Consider the following 26,381-nt stretch of genomic DNA (forward strand, 5'->3'; position numbering starts at 1 on the left):
TTCTTCCTTTTTTTTGGTTTAAAGTTTCTCACCAACCAACTATTAGTCTAGTTTTTCAATAAAAGTTTAATTCACTAGAAAAAAATAAATATGTATTAATACAGTAAAATTTTATGTAATATTATTGTGTTATTTATTTTCATTCATGTGAAATTCGTCTCTTCAAAAATAATAATGGAAAAGAATGATAAATAATGTAATACATTATTATTAACTATATATAAATATTTATTTTCATAATGTATAAATATTATACTTTTAATTTAATATTTAGATTTGGATCTTTTGTGCATAGCAACACTAAGTATATGAATGACTTATTTCGATAACTCTACGTATATAAATTTATCTTATTGACCGCAAAAAATACTATTGTTTTTTTGTTATTTAAATACTGATATTCACAATAAAAATACCTCATAAATGATTATACTTAATAATTAACCTTTCAGCTCATTTTTTTATAATTTATTCCTTATATGGTAAGTCTCCGAAATAGGATTTTTAAATATATTTTTAAAGAAAAAAATTGACCCCACAGGTCACTTGCTAATACGTCGTTTACTTTTCCAAGATATAAGTAATGGGTCAATGGGGCTTCTATATCACATTCGATCTTTCTAGATTTATCTAGATATATAAGTGGTCGGCGAAAGAAAGATTCAGTGTCTTATATTTTACTTTACTATTGTGAAGCACAGGAGAGGAGAGGCGAGGCGAAGAGGAAATCGAAAAGGTTCAGATCGAAGAAAGATCGTAAGGGAGAAAATGGCATCATCTTCCGATCTAGGTAAGAAACCCTAAATTTTCTTTGGGGTTTTGCCCTGATATCTGCTCTTACTTTGATATGAAAATATAATGGTCTATTTTGAATATGGTATGGTTTAATTGATCGATTCTTTAATAGTTAAATTATGATTTTTGTATTTTGTTTCCCCGAATGTTAGATTGTCTGTTTGTAAGCATTTAGTTGAGAAATAGATTCTTTCAATAATTGGAACACCAAACTCCTACCAATACGAGTAATCCTCAACTTGAAATCTCCAACCAACAAATATAATTGTACACAGTAAAATAAAAAAGTGAGGGATCTATTTATTCCGCTATCATAAGTTTGAGGGTCCAATAGGGTTGATCTTATCTCTGATCTAAAATTATAACAAGGAAAAGTCTATGGGTAGAATTGCACTTAATATCAGGTGGAATCCATATCTTTTTTCAGTCCTTCAAACTTCAATCTTTCTTGGAATTTTTAGGTAAACCTCCATGAAAGTTCAGGGCAATAAAATACTCCTAAACGTGAAATTTAAAATTGCTAAGAAACTTATTCATATTAACTACTTAGGTTATTTAGCACTTAGAAAAATAAGTGACACATGAAGATGAAGAGCGAAACCACATCATTAACACTAAACTTAATAGTAGGGATGAATTTAAATTTTAAAAGAAACTTTGGAGATCAAATTTAAAAAAAATCATGTACACATTAGGTTGAAAAGGAAATAATCACTATTTCCTTTATATTATTATTAAAAGAAGTTAATCATTGACAAGTAATTTCGGAGGCCCTACCAAATTGAAAAAAGTGAAATGTTGGTAAACATAACTTGGAAATAAAGGTTGTGGAGAGAGTGGTTGTTTTGACTTTTGACTTTTGATTTTTGATTTGATATATGCCTAATGAGATGAAATATTGAGAAAGACCATAAGCTTAGCACATGAAAAATATGCTAAATGTCGATTTTGTTGACAACTCCATATTTTTGTGGTGTCTAAGGACATATTAATTGTCTTTGTATATTGCCCCCCTCAAAAATTTTGTAGGACTGACATGAGGTTTATTCTCCTCCATTGTCGATACGCACACACTAGACTTTCTGCCTTGTTTCACTTTTTTGCCTGCCACTTGAATTCTTTAAACTTCTCAAAAGCTTCTGATTTTTCTTTCATGAAATATGCATAGACATATCTAGAATAATCATCAATAAAGGTTATCATGTAACGATTTTCACTCACCAATGATTGTTTTATTGGTCCAAATACATTTGAGTGAACTAACTAAAGTGACACCTTTAATTGAAACTATGAATCACCATAAGGAAGTTTATGTGCCTTACCATATTGACAATTGATGCACATTACTTCATCTCTTATTTCTAGTTAAGGATGACTTTTTAGTAGGGATTTTTCATCATCTTCTTGAGTTTCCCATAGTTCATGTGTCCTAAACAGTTATACCATAAATCAATAGTTTCATTCTTCCTAGTCTTGTCTACGTAAGTCGTTTTTGTTGACATTATTTATATCGACCCAAGTCGTCGTCCTTTCATAATTGGCATCCCAATCAGCTTCAAATTCATGTAGACCTTGACATTATCTGGTCCAAACACTATATAATTTCCCAAAGCTTAAGTTGAGAAACTGCCAATAAATTCTTCATCATCCTTCGTATGTGGTACATATTTTGCAATTGTAATGGATGAGAACTCTAGCGAGGAACTACTTTGGTCTCACCAACATTTGTAATTGGCAGTTTGGCGTTGTCAACAGTTAACACCGCACGTTATCCTTTTTATTTTTTTGTTTGATAATTTCTTATCATCTCTTATCATATGGTTGTAGCAACCAAAATCAACAATCCAATCATGCTTGTGGTTTATTGATTTATCACTAGTTGTAATAAGAACAATCTCTTTTGTTTGCGTAGAGCGCAAAGTTTCTAACTCCTCTAGCTTGGAAGAATCACCTTTCAACTTTTCTTCATCAATCACAACTAATGCTTCAAGGTCACATTCTTCTTCACTTTCATTTTTCTTGTAGTTGGAGAAAACTACATTTCCTTCAGCGTTCCTGAACCAAAAGTCTCTAGCCAATGACCTCTTCTTTTGCAATTGTAACACTAGTCCTTATTCTTGTGGTACTTATGTTCTTCCGAATCATTTCTATATCAGAGTTTTCTAGGTCCTCCTTGTTGTAGACATCCTTCATACTTGCAACTCCTCTGCCAACTTTCTCATCTCTTTAAGCATTCTCCCTTGTTACTAAACTTCAAAGGGGCCTTGTTTTCTCTTTGTGCTCCCCTTATGCTAAATAAAGTTTTATCTTCCCCATTGATCGAAGCTTTAAATATTTGATTATCCAAAGCTTCTTGATTAGCCAAGATACTCTTTAACTTTGTCAAAGTAGGTTCCTTGTCCCATCCTCGAATGAGAGTAATAATACCATTATATTTTAAATTTAATCCAAAATTAATTATTCTCATCTTTCTTGCTTCAGAAATTACTCCTTTTGGATATAGTTTTACAATCTCATTACAAATAAATTTTACTTTAGTAAAGCACCGACTTACCTCTATGTCTCCTTGTGTGAGTGATATTAACTCATTATCCAATAGCTGCAACTTAGCATCGCTCTTCCTAGCGAACAATGTCGTTAAGGTATCTCAAGCCTCATTTGGTGTTGTCAGGTTCTTGATCCTCTCTAAGAACTCATCCTCTGTAACAATTGATAACATGTACATTGTCTTGTCAACTTTAATCTTCCATTCTCTTTTCTCCTTCTCGTTCGTTAGTGAAGTTGTGTCTATGCCACTAATAATATTCCAAAGATCTTGGTCGAGCAAATAGAATTTCTTTGGGAGCTCCACATGTCATAGTTTTTATTGTTGAACTTTTTCATCATGCTCGACAAAAATGTGAGATTTGGCAGTACTCAACACTTTACCAATTCAACTTGGTCTCAGACCAATATTTTATCACAGTTTCACTGTGCACTTGCATAATCTCAACTTATGATTGTTCCTGACCATACATAAATACTCAAACTAACGGGATTTGGATCATCTACTCCATTACCACTTATAGAAAACAACAATGTAATGGTAACCTGAAACACTACACTTTCTTTCTCAATCTTCTTGCTTTGTTACATACTTAATAAAACTACATAATAAATTACCTTTTATACTATCATTTAACAGAACTTGAGTGTCCATAACCTGGTATCAAATATACTTTAGGACCATAACCTGGTATCAAATATAGTTGAGTCTATGAAAAAATTATTAAATAAAACTACATTCTTCTAAGTTCCACCCTTGAAGCTAAGGGTATCAAAACGTAAATTATTATTTGACATGATTTTTACTACATTTTTCCTTTGCAAGCATTTATATTCTAGATTATTTTATAAAATAGAAAGAAAATATTAAACATTATCCATAAATATAAAAAATGGAATGTAAAATCATATGAAATGCTAATGGTTGAACACTTATTTGGTTATAAAGAGAAATGTTTTGTTTGTAGTATTGAAGTTTAGAAGTTTAATTGTTGTAGTATGATGTTATTATCTTAGGATTTTATATATGTCACTAATTAATATGTTTTTATATAAACATATTTTAATGTAATATTATAAATTTATGTATGTACATATAAATATATAGCTGATATGGATTAAAATTTCTGCATTGCCACTCATAATATTAATTCCATGTTTTTTTCACTGATATTGGAAGGTCACTATGATATAGTTCATAGGAAGATCACTATGAAGCTGCATCATTAAGTAAAAGCAATGGAGTTTATATTATTGTACCATATGATTTTTATTTGGTCATTAAGTAGGGTTCGAGGAGCATAGATGTACGCAATCTTATTCTGCAAGCAGCAGATAGGCTGTTTCTAAAATTTAAACATGTGACTTCATGGTTACTAAGTAACAACTTTACTGTTGTGCCAAACTCACGCGTAACTATATAAGCATCTTAATATAACTCTACATAAATTTGCTTTATCTCTAGCTTCTGTTTTCTTTTGCTTATTGTCATATCATTGGTTGTGTCACATATAGGTGAAATCATCAATGCACCTGCACCTGAACGGAAGGAACAGAGAATTATACTGAAAACCAAATCTGAGGTGGATGTGCTTGATGATGGGTACAAATGGCGAAAGTATGGGAAGAAAATGGTCAAAAGCAGCCCCTTTCCAAGGTATATATAAACATATATATATATATATATATATATGCATGCATTATTATGGAACTTTTATTTGGTAAAAAATAGTTTCGAAAGTTCTAGTGTAGTGAAGAATATTTGATTTGATTGCAGGAACTACTATAAGTGTTCTGCATATGGGTGCCCAGTGAAGAAAAGAGTTGAAAGAGACAGAGATGATCCAACGTATGTGATAACAACCTATGATGGCATTCATACTCATCCAGTTCCTACCTAAGTTGGAAATTAAGGTCATAGCCTTCACTAATTCTTATGGTTAAGGCATGTGCTATTGACCCTTGTGATTCCTATATCATTAAGAGTCTAAGACACTTCCTGGTGAATAATAAAATAGTGAAGCCTATGTTCTGTTTATTTTGTGGAGATTCCAATATCATTTGGTATAGACATGTTTAAGACATAATTTAATGTGGTTTTTAAACTATATGGTGGTGCATGTTTTTTTTGTGTGGCTTTTCTAGCAGGTTGAGTATTGTGATTTTGAATTTGCTGAAGGAAAAATACTTGATATGTCCGATTGAGGTCTATTTCCGAGTTGGGTTTTTGATGGGAAGAAGACAAAATGAAGGTTTGAGTCATATCATAAGTGTATTTCATGACTTTTAAACTTTTTCTTCCCTCTATTATCCATCAAAAACCAACCCGCAAACAGAGAGGAATGAAGGAAAAATGAGGGTTTATGAGTGTTTTAAATTGCCGCTTCGGTCGCGATTGCAATTGCGTTTACTGCTATTGCGGTCATTGCAGCCGTTACGATGCGGATTACGACCGTTTCGATGTGAAATATTTTATGAGTAAAAAAATATTTTTAATAGTGATGCGGTTGATATGATTGTGTTGCGGTCTAATGCAACACAAATGTGGTTGTGTTGCGACCCGTTATGGTCGCATAATTGTGAGTCACTATCATACCACAGTTGTAGTGTGATGTGGTTGTGACGCTCATTGCAACTGCAATATTGCGGCTGCATCACGTTATGCAGTCCGCAATTTGAAACATATTGAAAGTTATTTCACAAGTGTATTTTATAGTTCCAAAATATTTTCCTTCCAATCCAATGCTCTCTAATAATCAACTTCCAAATAGACCATAATGCAATAAAGACTTTGAAGATCAAAATTAGGAAAAGTTTTCTTTTCTCAAAATTATGAAGATCAAATATCATTGAATCCCTCTGTTTTTCAAACATTTCTTCATCACCCACTTCCTTTGATATTTGAGGGTGACCAAATTTACTAGTACTTTTCACAAATTGTATGGAGGTTTGATAAGGCCAGAAGAGTGACACTTACGTCTCTTTCGGATTGTGTAATCTCTCGCAACAAGTGTTACTCTTAAGAATCAAATATTTAACATTTTAATTATTCTAAGGATCTAATGTTACATTATACAACTAAATCAATGTTTTATTAATATGCTAGCTTTATTATAATAGAGTAATAAAGAGACTAATTTTTAGAGAAAAAATAATCATTTTACTAATTACTATTTAATTTACGTGCTAATTTTAAGAATTGCCTTTTCCTGAAACATACACTTTATGAAGAGGTTGTGATGAAAAATTGTGTCCTTGTCATATTATTTTAGCTTAGAGGATAAAAATGATCACTTTCATGGTATGTTCAAATGGAATTGAAATCTTTCTATGGTAAGGAACCCTTGTGTGAGGATAAAAAATGAGATTTATAAATATTGAACTTAGTTAATTAAAAAATAATTGAAGAATTGAACCCTTAAAATATTTTTTGTGATACATGTTATTATCTCTAAGTAATATTTGATTGGATAGTATCCTACATGATCTCAAGTTGAGATGGTGTCTTGAGATCACTTATTTTAAATTATATCTTATTTCCTACCCGAACTAATTAGAATAATATTTTTATTTTTAAAATTTTTCTTTTTTTCATAGGATCTCATTGCCCTTAGAAAATATGGCAACGGCTCTTTTTTTCCTCATTCTCTCTTGCATCCTTTGTAGAATGCCCAAAATTGAGAAATTAAAATATTGCAAAATACATTAAAATCTCAACAAACTACTAAATGCAAAGAGATCAATTTATTCAAACTACGAAAGTTACCATCTTTTTACATTGAAATGGTTTATTTTTTAAGCTACAAAATTGCAAATAATAATGAATCTATAGTCTTTGTAATGGGGAATCTCTCACCATTAGAGGTACTAATTGTGTTATCAAGTCACTCCACACCACAATTTAAATTAAAATCTTATAATTTTTATGAGTCCTTTTCCCTTATAAATGCTTTTATTTATCTCATTTTATTCAATATTTTACCTTGTACTTAAATATATCAACCAACAAAATGTTGATCTAGCAGTGGAAGACCCTACTAGATTTCAGGATGACCAAAATGCTAAGAGTTTGATTCTTAGAAACGACACTTGTTGGAAAGAACACCATACAATGCGAAATGAGATTAATTCATTACCTCATAATAATGATATACTCTTGATCGTACAAAAAATATATTAGATTATTCTCTCATCAACTATGAGTACTACACACTTTTCTTGAATCATTTTATATTAAATCCACTTGAATATTCACATACTTTAGTTTACGTATTTTCCTCCTTAGGGCATCTAATACCACTTATTGGGAGATGGGATTGGGGAGGTCAAACTATCTAAGAGGTTCATTGTTATCGAGTTATGGGAGACAAAAGTTTCAAAGTTTTTATTTATAAACTCTTTCAATTATCGCATCTTATTTAAATTGGGACTTCACACTTGAATACTTCTAATATTTCTAAATCAAATTAATTGAATCAATTTAGGTTATCAAGCATTTTCCATATTATTTTCAAAACAAAAAACCAGCATTTTATTTGTCCTACAATTTATTCAGCACTTTAGTGTAATACATCAATATATGACTGACAATGAACCAAACCAACTCGGTATTCGTTCAAAACTTGATTTATTATTTAACTCGATAGACTTGGTTCATGAACCAAAACTTGAGCTGGAAATTGAGCTCGTTAAATAGATGAACCAAACTCGAGTTGGATGCAGTTCGACTCGTTAGGTTCATGAACTAGCTCATATATATATATATAAACTAATTTTTATGTTTATTATGACTTATACATTATTTTTTATATTTATTGTTATATATATATAAAGATGATTATATTTATATGTATAAAAAATTTATAGTATTTTTAAATAAAATAATTATTTGTTTAAGTTGTCCAAATGAACTAATCAAACTGAGCCGAACAGTTCACGAACTTTAACAGAACCGAACTCGAGCTAAGAAAATACCTCGTATCGAACTCAAGTTGAGTTTTGAGCTGAACCAATCCTTATTGAGCTGAACTCCGGTTCGACTCGGTTCGGCTAGGTACGTACATATTAAGATAGTTATGAAAGTGTTAATTATAATAGTATAATATTTATGTATTGTCAGTATAAAAATTTATACATAATCATTATATCATACACAATTCATTTGAATTAATTTTTGCATTAGTCAATAATAATTAAACATGAATAATAGATAATATAATGATAATGAATAAAAATCATACATTATCAATGTATACATTTTTTTTTCCTAATTATAAATGTAAAATAATGTGTTTTGATCAAAATATCTCTACAAATCACTCACTTTACCGCTCAATATTTAATGCAATAAGGGTTACATATGGAAAAACGGGTTAATCATTTATGATATGCAAAAACGACATATAATATTAAAAAAAGGCAAAGTGATAAAGTGGCAATTAATGCAAGATGGAAAAAAACAAATGTTTCCTATTTTAAAGGTGTAAAAAACATTAAAATAAATTAAAATATTTTAAAGGTATACAAAACATTAAAATAAATTAGGAAACATTTAATGACTAAATTATAATAGAAAATAACTTAAAGAGCCAATTTAAAAATAGAAAATAATTTAAATAATCTGTTTGAAACAAAAGTAACTTATTGACCAGCTAAAACATAAAATAAGTTAGAGGACCAAATTTTTAGTTTTACCATTTTTTTAATCTTTTACTCTTCATTTTGATTCAAAGGATTATTGTACACTAATACATCCCTTGATATATAAATCTCCATTAACTGGCTAAAAATGTGAAGAAGCGTATTTGTTTGAAGTAATAATAGTGGATAGTCAAACACGACAAAAGGAAAACACTTTAATAGTAATAGCCAATGACTTTGATAGTAGAAGTGTTTCATTTTTATGCACTCCATTTTCCACATATTGATTGTTTGAAGCAATGTTATGAGAACTGGATAACCATGTCCATATGTTTGATTTCTGACCAGACTTGAGAACAATCATGGTTTGTAGTATTAATTGAATGAGGAGTTAGACCGTTTTGAACTAGAGAAATATCAATCCAATTATGTTAAATTTGGTTAAACCAAATAATCCGGAAAGTAAATAGAACAATTCACATAATTTAAAAAAAAACGGAATACTACTCTAATATTTTATTTTACTTCAATCGAAAAATATAGAGATATGATACTTCAATGTAATTATACATAATTATTTATTATATAAATTTTTGTATTTATATATAACTAATATCAATATGACCCGACGTTTTAACCAGTTAAACCTAATGTGAGATCTCTTCCGGTTTGATGTTCGGCTCGGGTTTCATAATATTGGTTACAATATAAAAAATGTATACATTGACAATGTGTGCATTTTATATATTGATACTACATCATTTAACATTCATGTTTTGTCATCATTCACTCTTAAAAAAATAATACAAATAAATGATATATGATAACTAACTGTATATAAATCTTTACACTTATAATATATAGATATTATACTTTCATTATAAATCTTTGCATGCTTCAACCATTGATTAACTTATTTTATCTGGTTTTGTTTATGTTTTGAGCCCTCTATAAGTCATAATAAGTATTTGGAAATATTTGGGAATAAGAGAGTAATGAAATAGTAAAAGAGATTAGAGATAAGGTATAATAATATAAGAAATTTGGAAAACCAATTACTCTATTTAAGGATGAGTTAAGAACAAAAAAATAGCTAAAGGAGTTTGCATGCTTCAACCATTGATTAACTTATTTTATTTGCTCTTGTTTATGTTTTGAGCCATCTATAAGCCATAGTATTTGGGAATAAGTGAGTAATCAAGTAGTAAAAGATATTATATATAAGAGATAATAATTAAATGAATTTAATAACGATGTTCGACCAATTGAGAGACTAACATTATGTATTAGAGAATAAGATTTGTATTTGCGGTTATTATTATCCTTATTATATTAGGTTTACATAACATATAAATATATAAATGTATAACTCTCTACTCAAACCTATTTATATCATCACAAATACATAACTTCTATTGTTGTTATAAGGAGAAAAGGCCTGGTTCATTGAAAACATTGTGACCTATCATGAATTTCTCAAAGTACCACCTTCAAAAATGAAGATATGGTTTAATATAGGTAAAATAGATGGAATAACATCTAAGAATGATTTTAGAATGAATCAAACATGTTGAAGCAAGTATGGTATGCATCTTGAAGAGGTGCATAATGAGGGGATCACATCTTCTGTCTCAAACTTTGGGTCACTTATGTACCTTTTCATTCTTATTGGTTAGAAAATTTAAAGTTAATATATATTTAATTCATGTTTTATTCTTTTCACCAATAAAAAAGGAAATGTACATAAAGTCATACAAAGTTTGAGATTAAAATGTAACTCCCATAAAGAGAAGTTGAATATGAAGAACTTATCTTATTGACTCTCATGGAGTTGGAGATTGAGTCAATGGTGTTTATGTGAGTAAACAACTTCAACTTTTGTATCTTATGCCAACATCTATCGACTCAGAATTGGGTTTATTATTTTTATGGGCTCAGGATCGTCATCAAGTATACAAGGTACTATCTCATTAAGGATGAAAATAGGTTAGACCAAACTAGACTTTGTCTTAAACAAGTCAAATCTATATAACATATAGAAGTCCGAGTCTAGCCTCTTAACCTCTTTAAAAAAATTCAAAACATATGTTTGATATGTACCAGGCTTGTTAGTTTGTTTAAAGATCTGATATACTATATGTTCTTGAAATAGATCACTATGTCTACATTTAAATATGCTATTATATTTATTTTTAATTAGGCTTATCTAACTCTAACAATAATATTATATTTTTGTTTATATTTTTAAATTAAAATTAGATATATAATAATATTACTATTAGAGTAGTGTTGATTAAGCATTATTGATAGCTATTGTATTCTCCCATGTTCTATTTCAAATCCTCTACATATGAAGCAATGATTATGTCATAACTAGCAATTGAATAATAACATAATCATTTTCTTCTTCTTCTTCCTCCCTTTTTCCTGATTCTCTTTCTCTAGGCTTTGATTAAGCCTTTTCTAACATGGTATCAAAACAAAAGCTAAGTTCATCTTATCAATGAGTTGTTTGATAAGGGAAGAGGAAGTACGTGTGATAATAATATTATCCACATAACAAAGGACAAATAGCTACAGTATTAGCAAGGTGTGTTAGTTTCTCTCTCAACCTCAAGAGAAACACTAGAAGGCTCTTAAAAAAATACTTAGGTATCTTAAAGGCACACTTAATCATGATTTGTTATTACGACTTGCTTATTTGACTGATCATCTTCCTCTCTATGCTTATTGTGATGCCGATTGGACATTTGATCTGGATGACAAGAAATCTATATCTTGTACTTCTGTTTATCTTGGTCCTAACCTTGTCTCGTGGTGGTCTAAAAAACAAGAGTGGGTTGCTCAGTCTACTATTGAGGCTGAGTGCATGAGTTTAGTTGTTGCTGCAAATGAATTGCTTTGGATTCAAAGAATGCTTCATGAGTTGCAGTTTCAGGCTACTACTCCCGTCATTTAGTGTGACAATATGAGTACAATTTTACTCTCCCAGAATCCGGTTCTATATTCTAGAACCAAACATATTGAGTTGGATTTTTTCTGAGTTAGAGAAAAAGTTATTAGCAAGCAACTTCTTGTTGAGCATGTTTCTTCTGAAGATCAGGTTGTTGATGTCCTTACCAAGACTCTCTCCACCTCTAGATTTACTATCCTCATAGACAAGCTTCAGATTACTGATGGTTTTTCTACTCAGCTCGGCTAGTAGTATGGATGGCTCAGAATTTAAGGGGAATATTAAAGTAGTGTTGATTATGTATTATTGATAGCTATTGTATTATCTCTTGATATGTTTCAACTCCAATATATATGGAAGAGTGATTGTGTCATAACTAACAATTGAATAATAACATAATCATTTTCTTCCAAATTTTTCTCTCTCTCCTTTCTAATTTTCTCTCTAGGCTTTGATAAGACTTTTCTAACAATTACCAATATTGAAATAGTATTATATGAATATTATTATATAATATAACTAAATAATATAATATGTTAGACTTAATATATCTTTCAGATGACATAAAATCTGGTCTATTAAACGAAATATGCTTATTAAAAACTCAAGCTTAACATGTTCATGAAAAATGTTTGACCAAATCTATTATAAGTTAGGTTGAGCCTGTTTTCACCCTTAATCTCCATCCCCCTCTAATGAGGATCTGCTTTCATTTTACTTGCCTTATAAGTCATAATAAGTATTAATATTCCTCATTTTTATCAAAAGGTACCAAATGTACAAAACAAATCAACAAGAAGAAAAATAAAAAAGCAACGGCAGAAGCTAACCTATTTAAGGATATTAATGACTTTATCATCCGAAATAATAACGTTATTCATGCTTGAAAACTATTTTCGACTACTTTTTATTTCAAGAGCATATATACTTTATCCATTCTCTTCCAGCATCGCTCTCATATTTTTTTACTCATGTCACAAGTATATTACCTTTTTCGTCAGATGATATAGAATCTTATTACTGTGTGGTGATTACTTGATAGATCTTCTTTTACCCAAAACACACACATCATTTTCTCTTAAATGGTAGAAATTCAGTCTAAATATGAGTTAATTAAAATAGTTTATTATTGTTGGGAACAAGAGATCAATCAAATAGTGAAAAAGTATAGAGAAAATAGAATAACACAAAGGATTTGGTAACATGGTTTGGCCAATTGTGTCTACATCTTCGAGAGCAGTGAGCGACTACCAAGAATTTTTAGAGAATAAGGATTACAAGTCCTAGCACACCCATATGCCTAACTGTCCATAGAGTGTTTTCTATTTGGTGTTTATATATGATGCACATAATAACAAGGGATCGCAGTTCAATATATAATATTGATACTCTACTTTATTTTAATATTAGGCAATGTGCGACTTCATATAATAACATATCTCAAACATCTCAAACAATCTTCACCTTGATTGAAATGGACGAATATCTTGCTCCTTAGGAAATATTCACAAGAATCTTCATCTTAGCGAATATATGACTTGACGTTGCTCAATGCCTAATTCTCTGTAACAACTCCTCCACATAAGAGTCTAATCCCTTTACGCATAAGCCTTTCTTAGTATCTTTGACAATGTTACCAAGAGTCTAGCTCTCCAAACTTGTAGTGCAGCTTCACGTACCGTCATCACATGGAACATGTCGCCTAACTACTTATTGCTAGGAAATCTTTTAATATATAAAACCTCTACACAAAATTTTACCAATAATCGTCCTCTTCAATACTCTGTCAAACTGAACCTTGGAGTTTCCTTGGAAAGTCTCAACTATTACCACCATTGTCTACTCCGACAATCCTAGTTCAAAGGAACTATCATACTCCACCATAAGGAGTATACCCACAACACACACCTTGCGGCAATGCTAACCAATGTTTGTGTCACATCCTTGCATCCAAGTCAATACTCATGTCACACCATGCATCTCTACCAATTCCCGTGTTACACATTGCATCAAAGTCAATTGTCATGTTACACCTACATCAAAGTCAGCCAATGCCTTTGTGCTTTTGTAGATCTGCTAACGATTATTATTCTTCACTATGACGTTGCACACACATCAATATGATATTCCATTTCTCATCTCTAATGAGAAAATTCTCTCAACATCTACAAAGATATTGTCAGCATCTAACTCAACACCACTGTCTTTATCTCCACCATGTTCCTAACACGTTACATGAATTTCTGGGATTCTGGATCAACACATACATCACCCTACCATAGTTCCGCTATGTTTTCTTCTCATTCAACTCATATACTTTATTCTTACGCAGTACCCTTGATGCACCTCGTCTAACCATCATGCTTTCACTCTCTTTAGCCATAACCTGATGCTTGGGTCAAGAGTTATATACCAATTAGCTCTAATACCAATTGTTGGGAACACGTGAACAATTAAATAGTAAAAAAGTATAAGGAAAAGAGAATAACACAAGGGATTCAGTAATGAGGTTCAATCAATTGTGTCTATGTCCCAGTAGCGTTGAACGACTACCAAGATATTATTAGAGAATAATGATTACAAGTCATATCACATACATGAGCTCAACTGCCCATAATGTGTTTCTATTTGATGTTTATATTTGGTGCACATATTAACAATGAACAATGAACCTGAATCAAATATATAATATATTACTCTACTTTATTTTAATACTAGGCAATGTGAGACTTCATATAGTAACATATTTCTAACATCCCCAACAATTATATAAACAAAAAATCATTATAAATAATAAATAATAACAATCCAAATAATAATTAATAGGATAAGCAAAATTAACTAAATCCTAGATATGATAATGTTTTATTAATCCAAACATAGCTAACATATTCATCAAGCTAAAACTTAGTAAGCTTATTAGAAACAATTCTTTTCAAAATATAAATAATCAAATAATTATAAGAGCTTCACAAAAAATAGTGAAATGTGTTGTGAACTATAAAGCTTAGATATATAATCAACATCAGAATGATTGTCGATGTTAGGGGTGAGCATAGGCTGAGTTCTGATGAGTTAAGGTTTGTCCTTACCCAACCTTAAATATTGGTTGTCTCACCCGAACCCGACCTTAAACTCGATTAAATATAATGTATACTCATTTTAGATAAAGTCTTCTTAATAATATTTATTATTATGAATATGTAATTTGACATATAAAATAATATATATTATTAATCATGTATATATGATGATAAAAAAAATTAGAGAATCAATGATATTTTCAATAAAAAACAATGACATTATTCTCTATACATTTGAATAGAGACACATACAAACATGATAAGTGAGTAACCATGAGACGGGTCTGAACGAGTCATTCTTGGTCCCTACCCAACCATAAATATGGATCGGGTCTAATATTTAAATCTGAATCCGATCCTAAACTCGATGAGACCCGACCATGTTTAGACTCGATCATGATGGAGTCGTTTTGGTTGAGTGAGTAGGACCCGGTCCTACTCACACCTAGTCGATATGAAAGGTAGTCACAATCAATATAATTCATCAGGAGGACAAAAGGTGTCACTAGAGTGATCATCAGTGAGAAGAGAAACCATTAGTAGAAACACCATATCATTGATAGGAAAAGAAACCATTAGTAACATAATTCTTTGGAGAGAAAATGCATCACAAAGTGAATGTTGGTGAAAATAGAACACATTCATATAATCATCATCAGAATGATCATCTATGTGAAAGAATTCACTACTAACATAATTCATTAATGAAAGAAAAAATGCTACCAAAAATATTATCCATGTGAAGATTATCACACACATATATATATATATATATATAAAGAAAATGAATTGTGCGTGTAAGTGGGATTCTAAGATTGGAAAAAGGATATGAATGCATGTGATACGACAAAGAGATATGACTAATTGGAGTTCCAAATTTTCGATAAAAGAATAGTGACCGAATATGTCATGAATGATGAAACTGTTACCATGTAGAAGTTTAAGATGATAAAGATTGATCAAACTCAAATATGAATTAGTCAAATAAATACAATAAAAAACCGTTGTAAACGATAAGGTAGTAACAATCCAAATAATAACTAACAAAATAATCAAAACTAATTAAGTCCTACATATGATAACGCTCTATTAATCCAAATATATTTAATATTAATTAGAATGATCAATTTTTACTAATTATAAAATTTTAATTAAATAAATTTACTATTATATATTATTATTTCTATAAATAAAATTAATAAATATATACTAAAATGGTAAAAAAGTAAAAAGATATTACTATCAATAGAGAAAATAACTTTGAAAAAATGGTAAAATATAATTTAAAATTATTAATTGTATAAAACAAAAGATAATATGAATTTTTATTAATTAACTTGAATTGAGAGCTCAACAAAGGTTACTCGACAAAATTACTCATGTAGAAACGATGCGTTATTATGAGGAATAAGAACAATTAATATAAACTATTGAATCTTATTTGTGTGACTAAGATTAAAATATATATACACATAATTATCGTATGATCAATAACTAATTTTTAATCATAATGATCAATGATTAGTTGTAAGTCCTATATCAGATTTATTATTCTCACATTTCTTATATGAAAATCAAAACTGTTCTCATTTGAGTCACTCTCCTTAATTGTAAATCTTTATCCATACTACACTTAATTAATGAACATAAAGTGAGTGAGAAAAAAATGAATGAACAACTAATACAACTAAAGTAACTATCCCCTCTATTAATAAAAATAGAATAATATATGTCCTGATGTGAGGAGAGAAGTTATCCTCTCACACTCATTCATTAATAGACACTTGTATTACTTTACCTTTTGTTTTCTTATTTATTTTTAAAATAGGTAAAAATAACCATCTATCATTGCCTAACTGATGTTAGAAGAGAAATTATCTCATCACACCAGGAGATACTCCATCCTCTAATAGAAATGAAATTACCATAAAAAACAAATGAAACAACGATATAATAAGATATTTTTACCCTTTTTATAACAATATAATAATGTTTTTGCAATTGAAAATACTTATAAAATCAAGTACTTATTTTTCATTAATGGAGATGATATTTGTTTCTCCAACTATTCTCAAAATCCAAAATCCAATAAATACAAAAATAAGTATGATTCTTTTTAATTTATAGTTGAAGAATAACTTAAAATCGGTGTGAGATTCTTTTTGCCACCTATTACACTCTAAAAAAAAAAATCCTATATCCATAAATAGCTACATCCATTTCTGTTTCAGGGTTACATTCGAAATTCGAAAGAAACTAAATCAAATCAGAATGGATCAATTCAAAGGACAAGCTCGTCTTCCCAAATTCGCCGTTCCAAAACGCTACGATTTAACGCTTAAACCTGACCTCACCGCATGTCGTTTCGCTGGTTCCGTCGCCGTAGACCTCAACATCGTCGCTGCTACCTCCTTCATTGTCCTCAATGCCGCTGAACTCTCCATCACTAACGCTTCCGTATCTTTCACTAACCGCGATTCCTCTAAGGTTATCATTTCGATTCATGTTATTTTTATATTTATGATGCTAAATAACCAAATCTGTGATCGGAACTTCAATTTTCCACATCTATTGATAGTAAGAGTAGTTCGTTGATCTAATCTTGTTCTGTTTTTATCCCTATTTGTTATGTAGCTGTTATTTGTGATTAGTCAAGCTTAAGAAAATTTTTACGAAATTTTGTAATGTCAATCAAAGAGTAGGAGGAATGAGAATGGTGCGTTGGATCAGTGATTCAAATTGTAGACAGTGATGTGGCTGCAATATTACTGTCACCGTCATAACCGTGTCACAACACAAACCTGGTGTGATACCGAATCACAATGATGTGGTCGTAATGGCTGCAATAAACATTACAATGGTCGCAGTTGCCACCATAATTTAAAACACTGGGTTGGATGAGTAGATAAAGTAGAATTAAGGAAAAAATGCATTAGAGAGAACGTTGGGGTAACATCTATCGTAGAAAAGAGCTTAGAATCTTGTCTTAGGTAGTTTTGGCATATGTGGAGAAGACTTTCTTATAAAAGTCTTGATAATGAGAGTTTAATCAGATGGAGGGAAGTCCCATTGTTACTTCTTTAGAAATGAAAGGTCAAGGAAAAATATTGGTGAAACGATTAAGAATTATTTAATTTTGGCATGCTTTTCTCATGGACATGATTTATAATAGAAATTATGGTATGTTTCCCATCATAACAATTTGGCTCCACCACTGTCTAGAAGAATTGGGATTCATAACGATGCAGTTCTTGCATCCATTTCAGCCATTTTAAAAGTGTGGGGCACCGACTCTAAATATGTTACTAAAAATATCTTCAAGACGTGTCTAGACAAAATTTAAGATTGATAACTAAGCATTTCTTGCACCAATTTCAGAAAAGTTGTCATTATTTTTTTGGTGACCCTGTAAAGTGTTGCTGATTTAGGATGCCCATGCAGGTTCTCAAGCCTTCAAGCGTTGCATTGTTTGAAGATGATGAGATTTTGGTATTGGAGTTCCCAGAGACAGTACCAATTGGGTTGGGAGTCCTGGCCATTCAGTTTGAAGGAACCTTGAATGATAGAATGAAAGGCTTCTACAGAAGGCAAGTCTTGGTTGGTTCTCTTTGGTTGCCAAATTTCCTGAAGAATTAAATCGCAAAAATATTAAGTTGAACTCGGCTTCATGCTTCAAGTTGATCACTGATTATTTGATGTTCATAACTTACTTTTTTTCTTGGCTTCTTGATTCTGTTTAAACCACTCATTTGAGTCATTTCAAAACCATATTGATTCTAAAAACCTGTATTTTCCCAACACAATTCAACATATACCGAATTACATGGTCTGTTAACTTATTGCTAATTTTCTAATTGTTATGAATCAGAAATTTTACCTTTTCTTTTTAAATTATTTATGTGGATATTCTCATATGCAGTACCTATGAGCATAATGGTGAGAAGAAAAATATGGCAGTTACACAGTTTGAACCAGCTGATGCCAGGCGATGCTTTCCTTGTTGGGATGAACCTGCTTGCAAGGTTTATCTGCTTTTCCTCATCCATTTTAAATGAATCTTTTTATAAGCACCTATAACAGTAGAGTATTTGTAAAAGCTTAATAATTTAATTAATAAGTCTTTTTTTGGTTCATGGCTTGATTGGAGAAGCCATAAGAGGATTAGGACAGGTCTGGGTGGATTTTAGGATTCAAGTTGGTCTAAAAAATGATAAATACTTTTGAGGTTAGGCCCATTTTCAGGCGATGCTTTCCATGTTAGGATGGACCTGCTTGCAAGGTTTATCTGCCTTTCCTATTCTTTTTTTACCTATAACAGTAGAATATTTTTTGTTGCAATAAAGAAAGCTTATTACTTTAAATAATAATTCTTTATTTGGTTCATGGCTTGGTTGGTGAGGCCATAAAAGGATAGGATAGTACAGGTCTGAATGGATTCTAGGATTCACGTTGCTCTCAGAAATTATAAGTACTTTTAAGGCTAGGCCCATTTTCACTGGATGTTGATCTTGCAGGCTACTTTCAAGATCACACTGGATGTGCCTTCGGAGCTGATTGCTCTTTCTAATATGCCAATTGTTGAAGAAAAAAATGATGGAAATTTCAAAACAGTTTCATATCAAGAATCCCCAATCATGTCTACATACTTGGTTGCAGTCGTTGTTGGTTTGTTTGATTATGTGGAAGATCATACTTCGGATGGTATGACTATTTTTGCTACCTAATAATAGGTATTGCTAGTTCTGATTTTCCTGTTCCTCTTAACTCAATCTAATCTCTACAGGGGTCAAAGTCCGAGTGTATTGTCAAATTGGCAAGACAAACCAGGGGAAATTTGCATTACATGTTGCTGTGAAAACTTTGGAATTATTCAAGGAGTAAGTATGCAACCATTTCAATTCTTTGTTTCTAAAATAGGAAATTTACCAGAAATAATTCAGAACATTATATCTTTTTAGTTTCGTTAATCCACCTCTCTGGTTCAAAACACGTTTTTTTTATTTGGTCTCAAGTCACGACCATTTACCCAAAGAGCATGACAGAGCGAGAGATGCTTAAAGAGTCTCTTAATTTTTATTAAAAATTGCTTCTGTCTTCTTTTTTTAATTACTGACAGACATGATTTGATTATACACTGAAATTCAACTTAGGATGGTCAGGCTTGGACTAAGACATCATACTGCCATGTAGGATTCTAGGGGAAGTTTTGTTTTTTATCCTCAAAATCTTTTATTGTGGGTTTTGGAATTCAAAATAAAGCTGTACACCATGCAGCCCAAATATTAATGGTATAAAGTCCCAATGAAGGAAAAACTTGCAGTCTTGAGACTGTCGTTCAAGCGGCCATCCTTCATATATCAGTAATGGTTGATTATATGTTAATCTTCTTGTTTGCTCATTTGCTTGACTGTGTCGGTATGCTGCATCGTTTATTATTCATTATTTAACTATCTATGATAATTCGACAGTTACTTTGCCACTCCCTATTCTCTGCCAAAGTTGGATATGATTGCAATCCCGGATTTTGCTGCTGGAGCCATGGAGAATTATGGTTTGGTTACTTATCGGGAGACTGCTTTGCTGTATGATGATCAACATTCTGCTGCTGCTAACAAACAGAGGGTAGTCTAGATATCCTTAAACTCTCCCTTTGGTGACTTAACTTTCCTAATCTCGATATAAAGCTATTTTACTATTACCAAATCAAGGACAAAAAATATTTCTTTGCTTGCTGTTAAGGTTGCGACAGTTGTAGCTCATGAGTTGGCGCACCAATGGTTTGGTAATCTTGTTACAATGGAGTGGTGGACACATTTATGGCTGAATGAGGGGTTTGCAACATGGGTAAGTTGTGTGGCTCATATATCATTATATAGTTGCAATTACAAGCTCTGCTTGCTATTTTTTTTAGCTTTGTAACATGTAACTAATAGTTACTCTACTTCTGTACTACTCTCATTGGGTGTGGTCAGGTTAGCTATTTAGCAACTGATAGCTTGTTTCCTGAGTGGAAAATATGGTCTCAATTTCTTGATGAAATTACTGCTGGTCTTAAGTTGGATGGGCTTGCAGAATCCCACCCAATTGAGGTATTTTTATATCTTTCAGCTGTCCATGAATTTAGTATGCCTTAGGTAATGAAGATTGTTAATTTTATCTGACTTTGCTTGTATGTCAGATTAACTATATGCAGTTATTTTGTTTATGTTTTTGTTGTATATAATCAATATATATTTTTTATTTCGATTTTTTGAATTAAATATTCAAATAAATCAAGCTTTTTGCTAATCCTTGGCTAAAATAGTTAATCTTTATAAAAATATTTTGCAGGTGGAGATAAATCATGCTGGTGAGATTGATGAAATATTTGATGCTATAAGTTATAGAAAAGGTGCTTCCGTAATTAGGATGCTACAAAGCTATCTAGGTGCTGAACCCTTTCAGGTCAGTACTTGGCCCATGCTGCCTCCATAAAACACTGTTATCAATGACAGCTTTTCAGGGAAGAAATAGGAACCTACAGTGAATTTTTCATATTGAATTCACAAGTAATAAGCAGATGTAGTATTTATTATGATGTGAAGTTTTTATAAGTATGTATTAAATATTTTTACATTAATTTACATATAAAATATGGCAGAGCTATGTGTTGCATTATTTGTGATCATATTATACATTGCTTGTTTATGTACCCAGAGGTCACTAGCTTCATACATAAAAAAATATGCTGGCTCAAATGCTAAGACTGAGGATCTATGGGCTGCACTTGAGGAGGGATCTGGTGAACCTGTGAACAAAATAATGACCACATGGACAAAGCAGCAGGGATATCCTGTTGTATCAGTTAAAGCCACTGATCAGAAATTGGAGTTTAATCAGGTTTCTTTGCATCTGACTTTTTCACCAGTTCTTCATTATGATTATTTTCAGTGAGAAAATCCATTATATGTATTGTAACCTGCAAGTTGTAAGTTTAGCATGTAATTTGCAGTCACGATTCTTGTCAAGTGGGGCTCAAGGAGAAGGCCAGTGGATTGTTCCAATAACGCTAAGCTTTGGCTCGTATGACGTCCGGAAGAATTTCCTCTTGCAAACAAAATCTGAAACACTTGATGTTAAAGAGTTCTTGGGTACCTCGATTGAAGATAAAGGTGTAAATTCTTGGATTAAACTTAATGTGGATCAGACTGGTTTTTACAGGGTGAAATATGATGAGTTGCTTGCAACTAAACTTCGATATGCCGTAGAGAAACAGCTCTTAACTGCAACAGACCGATTTGGTAAATTAGATACCCCGTGACAAATTGTTTCCAATGCTAGAATAGAAAAAAGGCAAATAACTTGGGAGTTATTGTTTTGACAGGCGTTTTGGATGATTTATATGCACTCTGTGTGGCTCGCCAAGAGTCATTGACCTCCTTGATTAACTTGATGGGAGCTTACAGAGACGAAGTTGATTATGTGGTGCTATCCAACCTGATTACGGTAATGCTATCTTCCAAAGCTTGCTCATTCATTACTTAGGTTATTTTTGGAACTAATTCTGATTTCTATTTTATTTTACAGATAAGTTATAAAATTGAATCAATTTCAGCTGATGCAGTGCCAGACTTACTTGAACATCTCAAGCAATTCTTTATTAACCTTTTCCAGCCCACTGCTGAGTGAGTTGTTATATGCATTGATCATGAGATGATTCTGTTTCAGACTCTTGATAATAATAACTTACAGCAATTAGAGTAGCTCTATTGTAACTGTGTAACACTCATATGGCTTGCATCATGATTATAAAGGCATGTGCAATACCATGGAGTTGGTAGTCTCTGATAGGAATCTGGATATAGACATTGGAAAATAATAGCAAGTGATGTTGCTGTAGAACTGATAGCTCAGATTTGGATAATAATAGCTCATATGGTAATGTTGCGGAAATGGATATAGACATTGGAAAAACTGGAGGCTCCACAAGTTATGCCAACTTGTCTGTTTGTGTTGTGTCAAGATTGGCTATGTTCGTCTATTAGTTTCCTTTTTGTCTGCGTTTCAACTTAATACCCTCTTTTGATATTCCCCTTACAGGAGGCTTGGTTGGGATCCAAAACCTGGAGAGAGTCATCTTGATGCAATGCTGAGAGGAGAAATTTTGACTGCCCTTGCTTTGTTTGGACATGATCTAACACTGGATGAGGCAAGCAGGCGTTTTCAGGCATTCTTAGAAGACAGGAATACACCACTTCTTCCACCTGATATAAGAAAGGTTGTCCGCAGCATCAATAGAATGCTGGAAATTTCCCTATGGATTCTTCTGTTAATGATTTTTGTGTGAAATATTGGCAGGCAGCATATGTGGCTGTAATGCAACGGGCAAGCAAATCTAACCGACTGGGCTATGATTCTCTGTTGAAAATATATAGAGAAAGTGACCTCAGTCAGGAGAAAACACGCATTCTGGGTAATAACATCTCTTTTATGTGAGTTACCGTATCATTTTTCTAGGTCAGGATCCTAATATCTTATGTTCTTGTAGGCTCATTGGCTTCTTCACCTGATCCAGATCTGATTCTTGAAGTTCTTAACTTTTTGTTGACTTCTGAGGTATCTAATTTTCAGATATTATTTGAGTTCAGAATACTCATACATACACAAGTTGGAAAATTATATATTTAACAACATCTAAGTCTTTCTCCACTGGGTGGGATCGGCTACATGGATCAAGTGATTCCATAAAGTTCTGCCAAAATTATAATATATACACTTGAAATTAATATGTTGTTTATATATGTTCAAGGTTCGTAATCAGGATGTTGTTTTTGGGCTACCTTCTAGTCGGGAAGGACGAGACGTAGCTTGGGCATGGTTGAAGGTAAACAACTAAGAACCAGCAGTGTGAAGCACATTAAATTGAAATGAAGTGTATAGACCTTAATATATTCCAACTATCTGCTTATGTTTTTAGGTGAAAACACATGAATAACTTTTATTGCTAACATGCTCCTCAAGCAAGAGCTGTTTGGGCTTGTAGCGTTAACAATTCACAAGCCATTTTACCATGTGCTCAACTTTTATATAGCATAGGGTTGGCAAGGATTGAACCCATGAAACCATGACTAGTTGGTCATAGACGCTCTGATACCATGTTTTTTATTTTTATATCCAGCATAATCAATTTTAGTTTCTTTCAAGCTTTTGGAAACTGATCATGTTTGGATTGAGTTAGAGTCATTTGACTAAGTCTGGAGAGCATGCTAAGTTTCACTGTTTTTTCATTGCCCATGGCAATGCTGTTTGTAGTCTTTTAATGCATAATATAGTACCTTGATTTTGATGAGAAATTGTGATGGAGATAATGATATATGCACTTATCTTACTTTTAACTCTGTTTGCCTTTGATCGTATTCTCAGAAGTTCTGTATTAATTTTATGCAGGAAAATTGGGAAACCCTCTTAAAGGCATATGGTTCTGGATTTTTGATAACCCGCTTTGTCGGCGCAACTGTCTCACCGGTTTGTCTCATGTTCCTTATATGCTTTATTCCATTGATATCCTCACTCTAATGGAGAAGTTAAATTCTTTCTTTTTGTGCCTACCCATTGTTGCAGTTTGCTACCTTTGAGAAGGCCAAGGAAATAGAGGAATTCTTTGCCACCCGTGGTAAGCCCTCGATTGCTAGAACATTAAAGCAGAGCCTTGAACGGGTTAGTATCAATGCAAACTTGGTTGAGAGTGTTAAGAACGAGAAAGATCTGGCTGATACTGTGAAGGAGTTAGCATACAAGAAATACTAGGCTGGGCTTTCTTGTTTTCATAAAATGGTTGTGGAGCTACTTGTGACTTTCTTCAACTTGTCCATGTTTACTGTGTTATTGCTGAGTATGGATCTTCAACGTGAGCAGCACCTGCTCTAGTAATAAACTTGACTTTCTATTCTCATTTTTATACAATTTTATATTTCTTGTCTTCCTTGTGGCCTTGTGGGTAAAAAAATACCAATACACGTGAGGCTTCTTGCCTGTACATAATTTATTAAATACCAGTGAGGCTACCTAATGTACAAGGTTGTGGTAGATATACACATCTTATCACAAGTGAAGATATCAATGGAATAACCCACCTAGTACATCTCTTGTGGACATTTTTTTATCCATTCTTTAACAAACAACCTAAATTAGGCAAGGGGGATTCTCTCTTTTTTATTTATTAAAAACTTGTAGAAGAAATCAAGTTTGATAAACACCACAAAATGGATGGAATTCATTTATTTGTTGGAGGGGTGCTTATTTTTGCTAGGTGCATTTCATGTAAAAGGATTGTATGGTCCTAGAATATGGGTGTCTAATCCTTATGAACTAAAAGGAATGGTACAATCTGTAAATCCCACATAGTGTAGGGGACGGTCTTGATCCTTTTGTTCTGGGTATAGCCTCATCATATTGAGGCATGGGAAATATTGAAACCATCCTTTCAAGCTCAATCCATATGTGAATTATATGAAGATTGATGGATTGAGCTGTCTTCTTTTATAGTTAAGTTTGAGCTATGTCCCAGTAAATGTATACACATCACATCTAATAATTTCATCAGGATGCTGCTTTCTTCTTAGTTCATGGGATCTTGCAAGTATTTGTAAGACTGCTTCCTCAGCTGCTCGGTTCGAAGCATATTCCTGCAAATGAAGAATGTGTCACTTGTTGGGAGGGACAATTATGAATCCCGAAAAGGATTAGTTTAATACCTAAAAAGGTGAGATGATACCATTGGTAGTACCAAAATAAAAAAAGTAGCCATAATAAATTATTAAATATGTTGTCTTTCATCTCATAGCATGCATCTCAGACTCCTGAATGATAAACTTAGTTTATTACTTTGTTTTTCATATAAAAGTGAAATATATTACACTTCCATGTTTTTAGATAACACTTGAATTGTTGGGGATTTAAATGAAGAAAATGATAATGACATGTAACCCAATACAAGGTAGTGTACCTTTGGTGAGGATCCAGACTCAGTTGTTGCTGCTGTTGGTAGATCTACCTAACAATTTAAAAAGAATGTGATGAGAAAACCTTGAGGCTTGGGTTCAACAGTCCAACTCAAACAGCACACTATAATTGGTTAGGGAAAATAGGGCTTGTGAGAGGCAGAAGAATAATAAAAATATGAATAATCCAAAGTTTTCTAAAAGTTTTTTTTAAAAATATAAAAAATCAATTAAAAGTATGTATCCATGGCAATTATTGATCAAATAACAAAATAAAAACAAATTATCTATATCATCAAATATCAAATAAATGTCAAAGAAAACTAATGTCAAGTCAAATAGCGATTTTTTTCGATAAGAAAAAAATGTATTAATTGAACAAAGGGA

General features: G+C 31.9%; 2 protein-coding genes across 2 annotated transcripts; both read left to right on the forward strand.

The window, feature by feature from the left end:
• LOC109342622 (probable WRKY transcription factor 50) lies at positions 608 to 5,447 on the forward strand. Its single transcript, XM_019580564.1, has 3 exons — positions 608 to 790; positions 4,855 to 4,996; positions 5,117 to 5,447. Exons 1-3 carry the CDS (start codon positions 769 to 771, stop codon positions 5,238 to 5,240), a joined length of 288 nt encoding a protein of 95 aa, XP_019436109.1. The 5' UTR covers positions 608 to 768; the 3' UTR covers positions 5,241 to 5,447.
• LOC109343813 (aminopeptidase M1) lies at positions 17,246 to 24,965 on the forward strand. The gene is made up of 19 exons (XM_019582292.1): positions 17,246 to 17,502; positions 18,457 to 18,602; positions 18,935 to 19,037; positions 19,530 to 19,716; positions 19,799 to 19,892; positions 20,484 to 20,637; positions 20,755 to 20,859; positions 20,988 to 21,104; positions 21,346 to 21,459; positions 21,712 to 21,894; positions 22,007 to 22,295; positions 22,379 to 22,500; positions 22,582 to 22,679; positions 23,095 to 23,272; positions 23,353 to 23,467; positions 23,543 to 23,610; positions 23,804 to 23,878; positions 24,442 to 24,519; positions 24,616 to 24,965. Exons 1-19 carry the CDS (start codon positions 17,287 to 17,289, stop codon positions 24,799 to 24,801), a joined length of 2,628 nt encoding a protein of 875 aa, XP_019437837.1. The 5' UTR covers positions 17,246 to 17,286; the 3' UTR covers positions 24,802 to 24,965.

This window comes from Lupinus angustifolius, chromosome LG03, assembly GCF_001865875.1.
Source record: "Lupinus angustifolius cultivar Tanjil chromosome LG03, LupAngTanjil_v1.0, whole genome shotgun sequence".
NCBI classification, from domain to species: domain Eukaryota; kingdom Viridiplantae; phylum Streptophyta; class Magnoliopsida; order Fabales; family Fabaceae; genus Lupinus; species Lupinus angustifolius.

Bases quoted from the DNA above. Each gene is read 5' to 3' on its own strand.
- LOC109342622 (XM_019580564.1), top strand. From the start codon at position 769: ATGGCATCATCTTCCGATCTAG. The intron at 791-4,854 runs GTAAGAAACCCT...TGTCACATATAG, and splicing joins GGCATCATCTTCCGATCTAG to GTGAAATCATCAATGCACCT. The intron at 4,997-5,116 runs GTATATATAAAC...ATTTGATTGCAG, and splicing joins AAAAGCAGCCCCTTTCCAAG to GAACTACTATAAGTGTTCTG.
- LOC109343813 (XM_019582292.1), top strand. From the start codon at position 17,287: ATGGATCAATTCAAAGGACAAGCTCGTCTTCCCAAATTCGCCGTTCCA. The intron at 22,501-22,581 runs GTAATGCTATCT...TTTATTTTACAG, and splicing joins TGCTATCCAACCTGATTACG to ATAAGTTATAAAATTGAATC. The intron at 22,680-23,094 runs GTGAGTTGTTAT...TTCCCCTTACAG, and splicing joins CTTTTCCAGCCCACTGCTGA to GAGGCTTGGTTGGGATCCAA.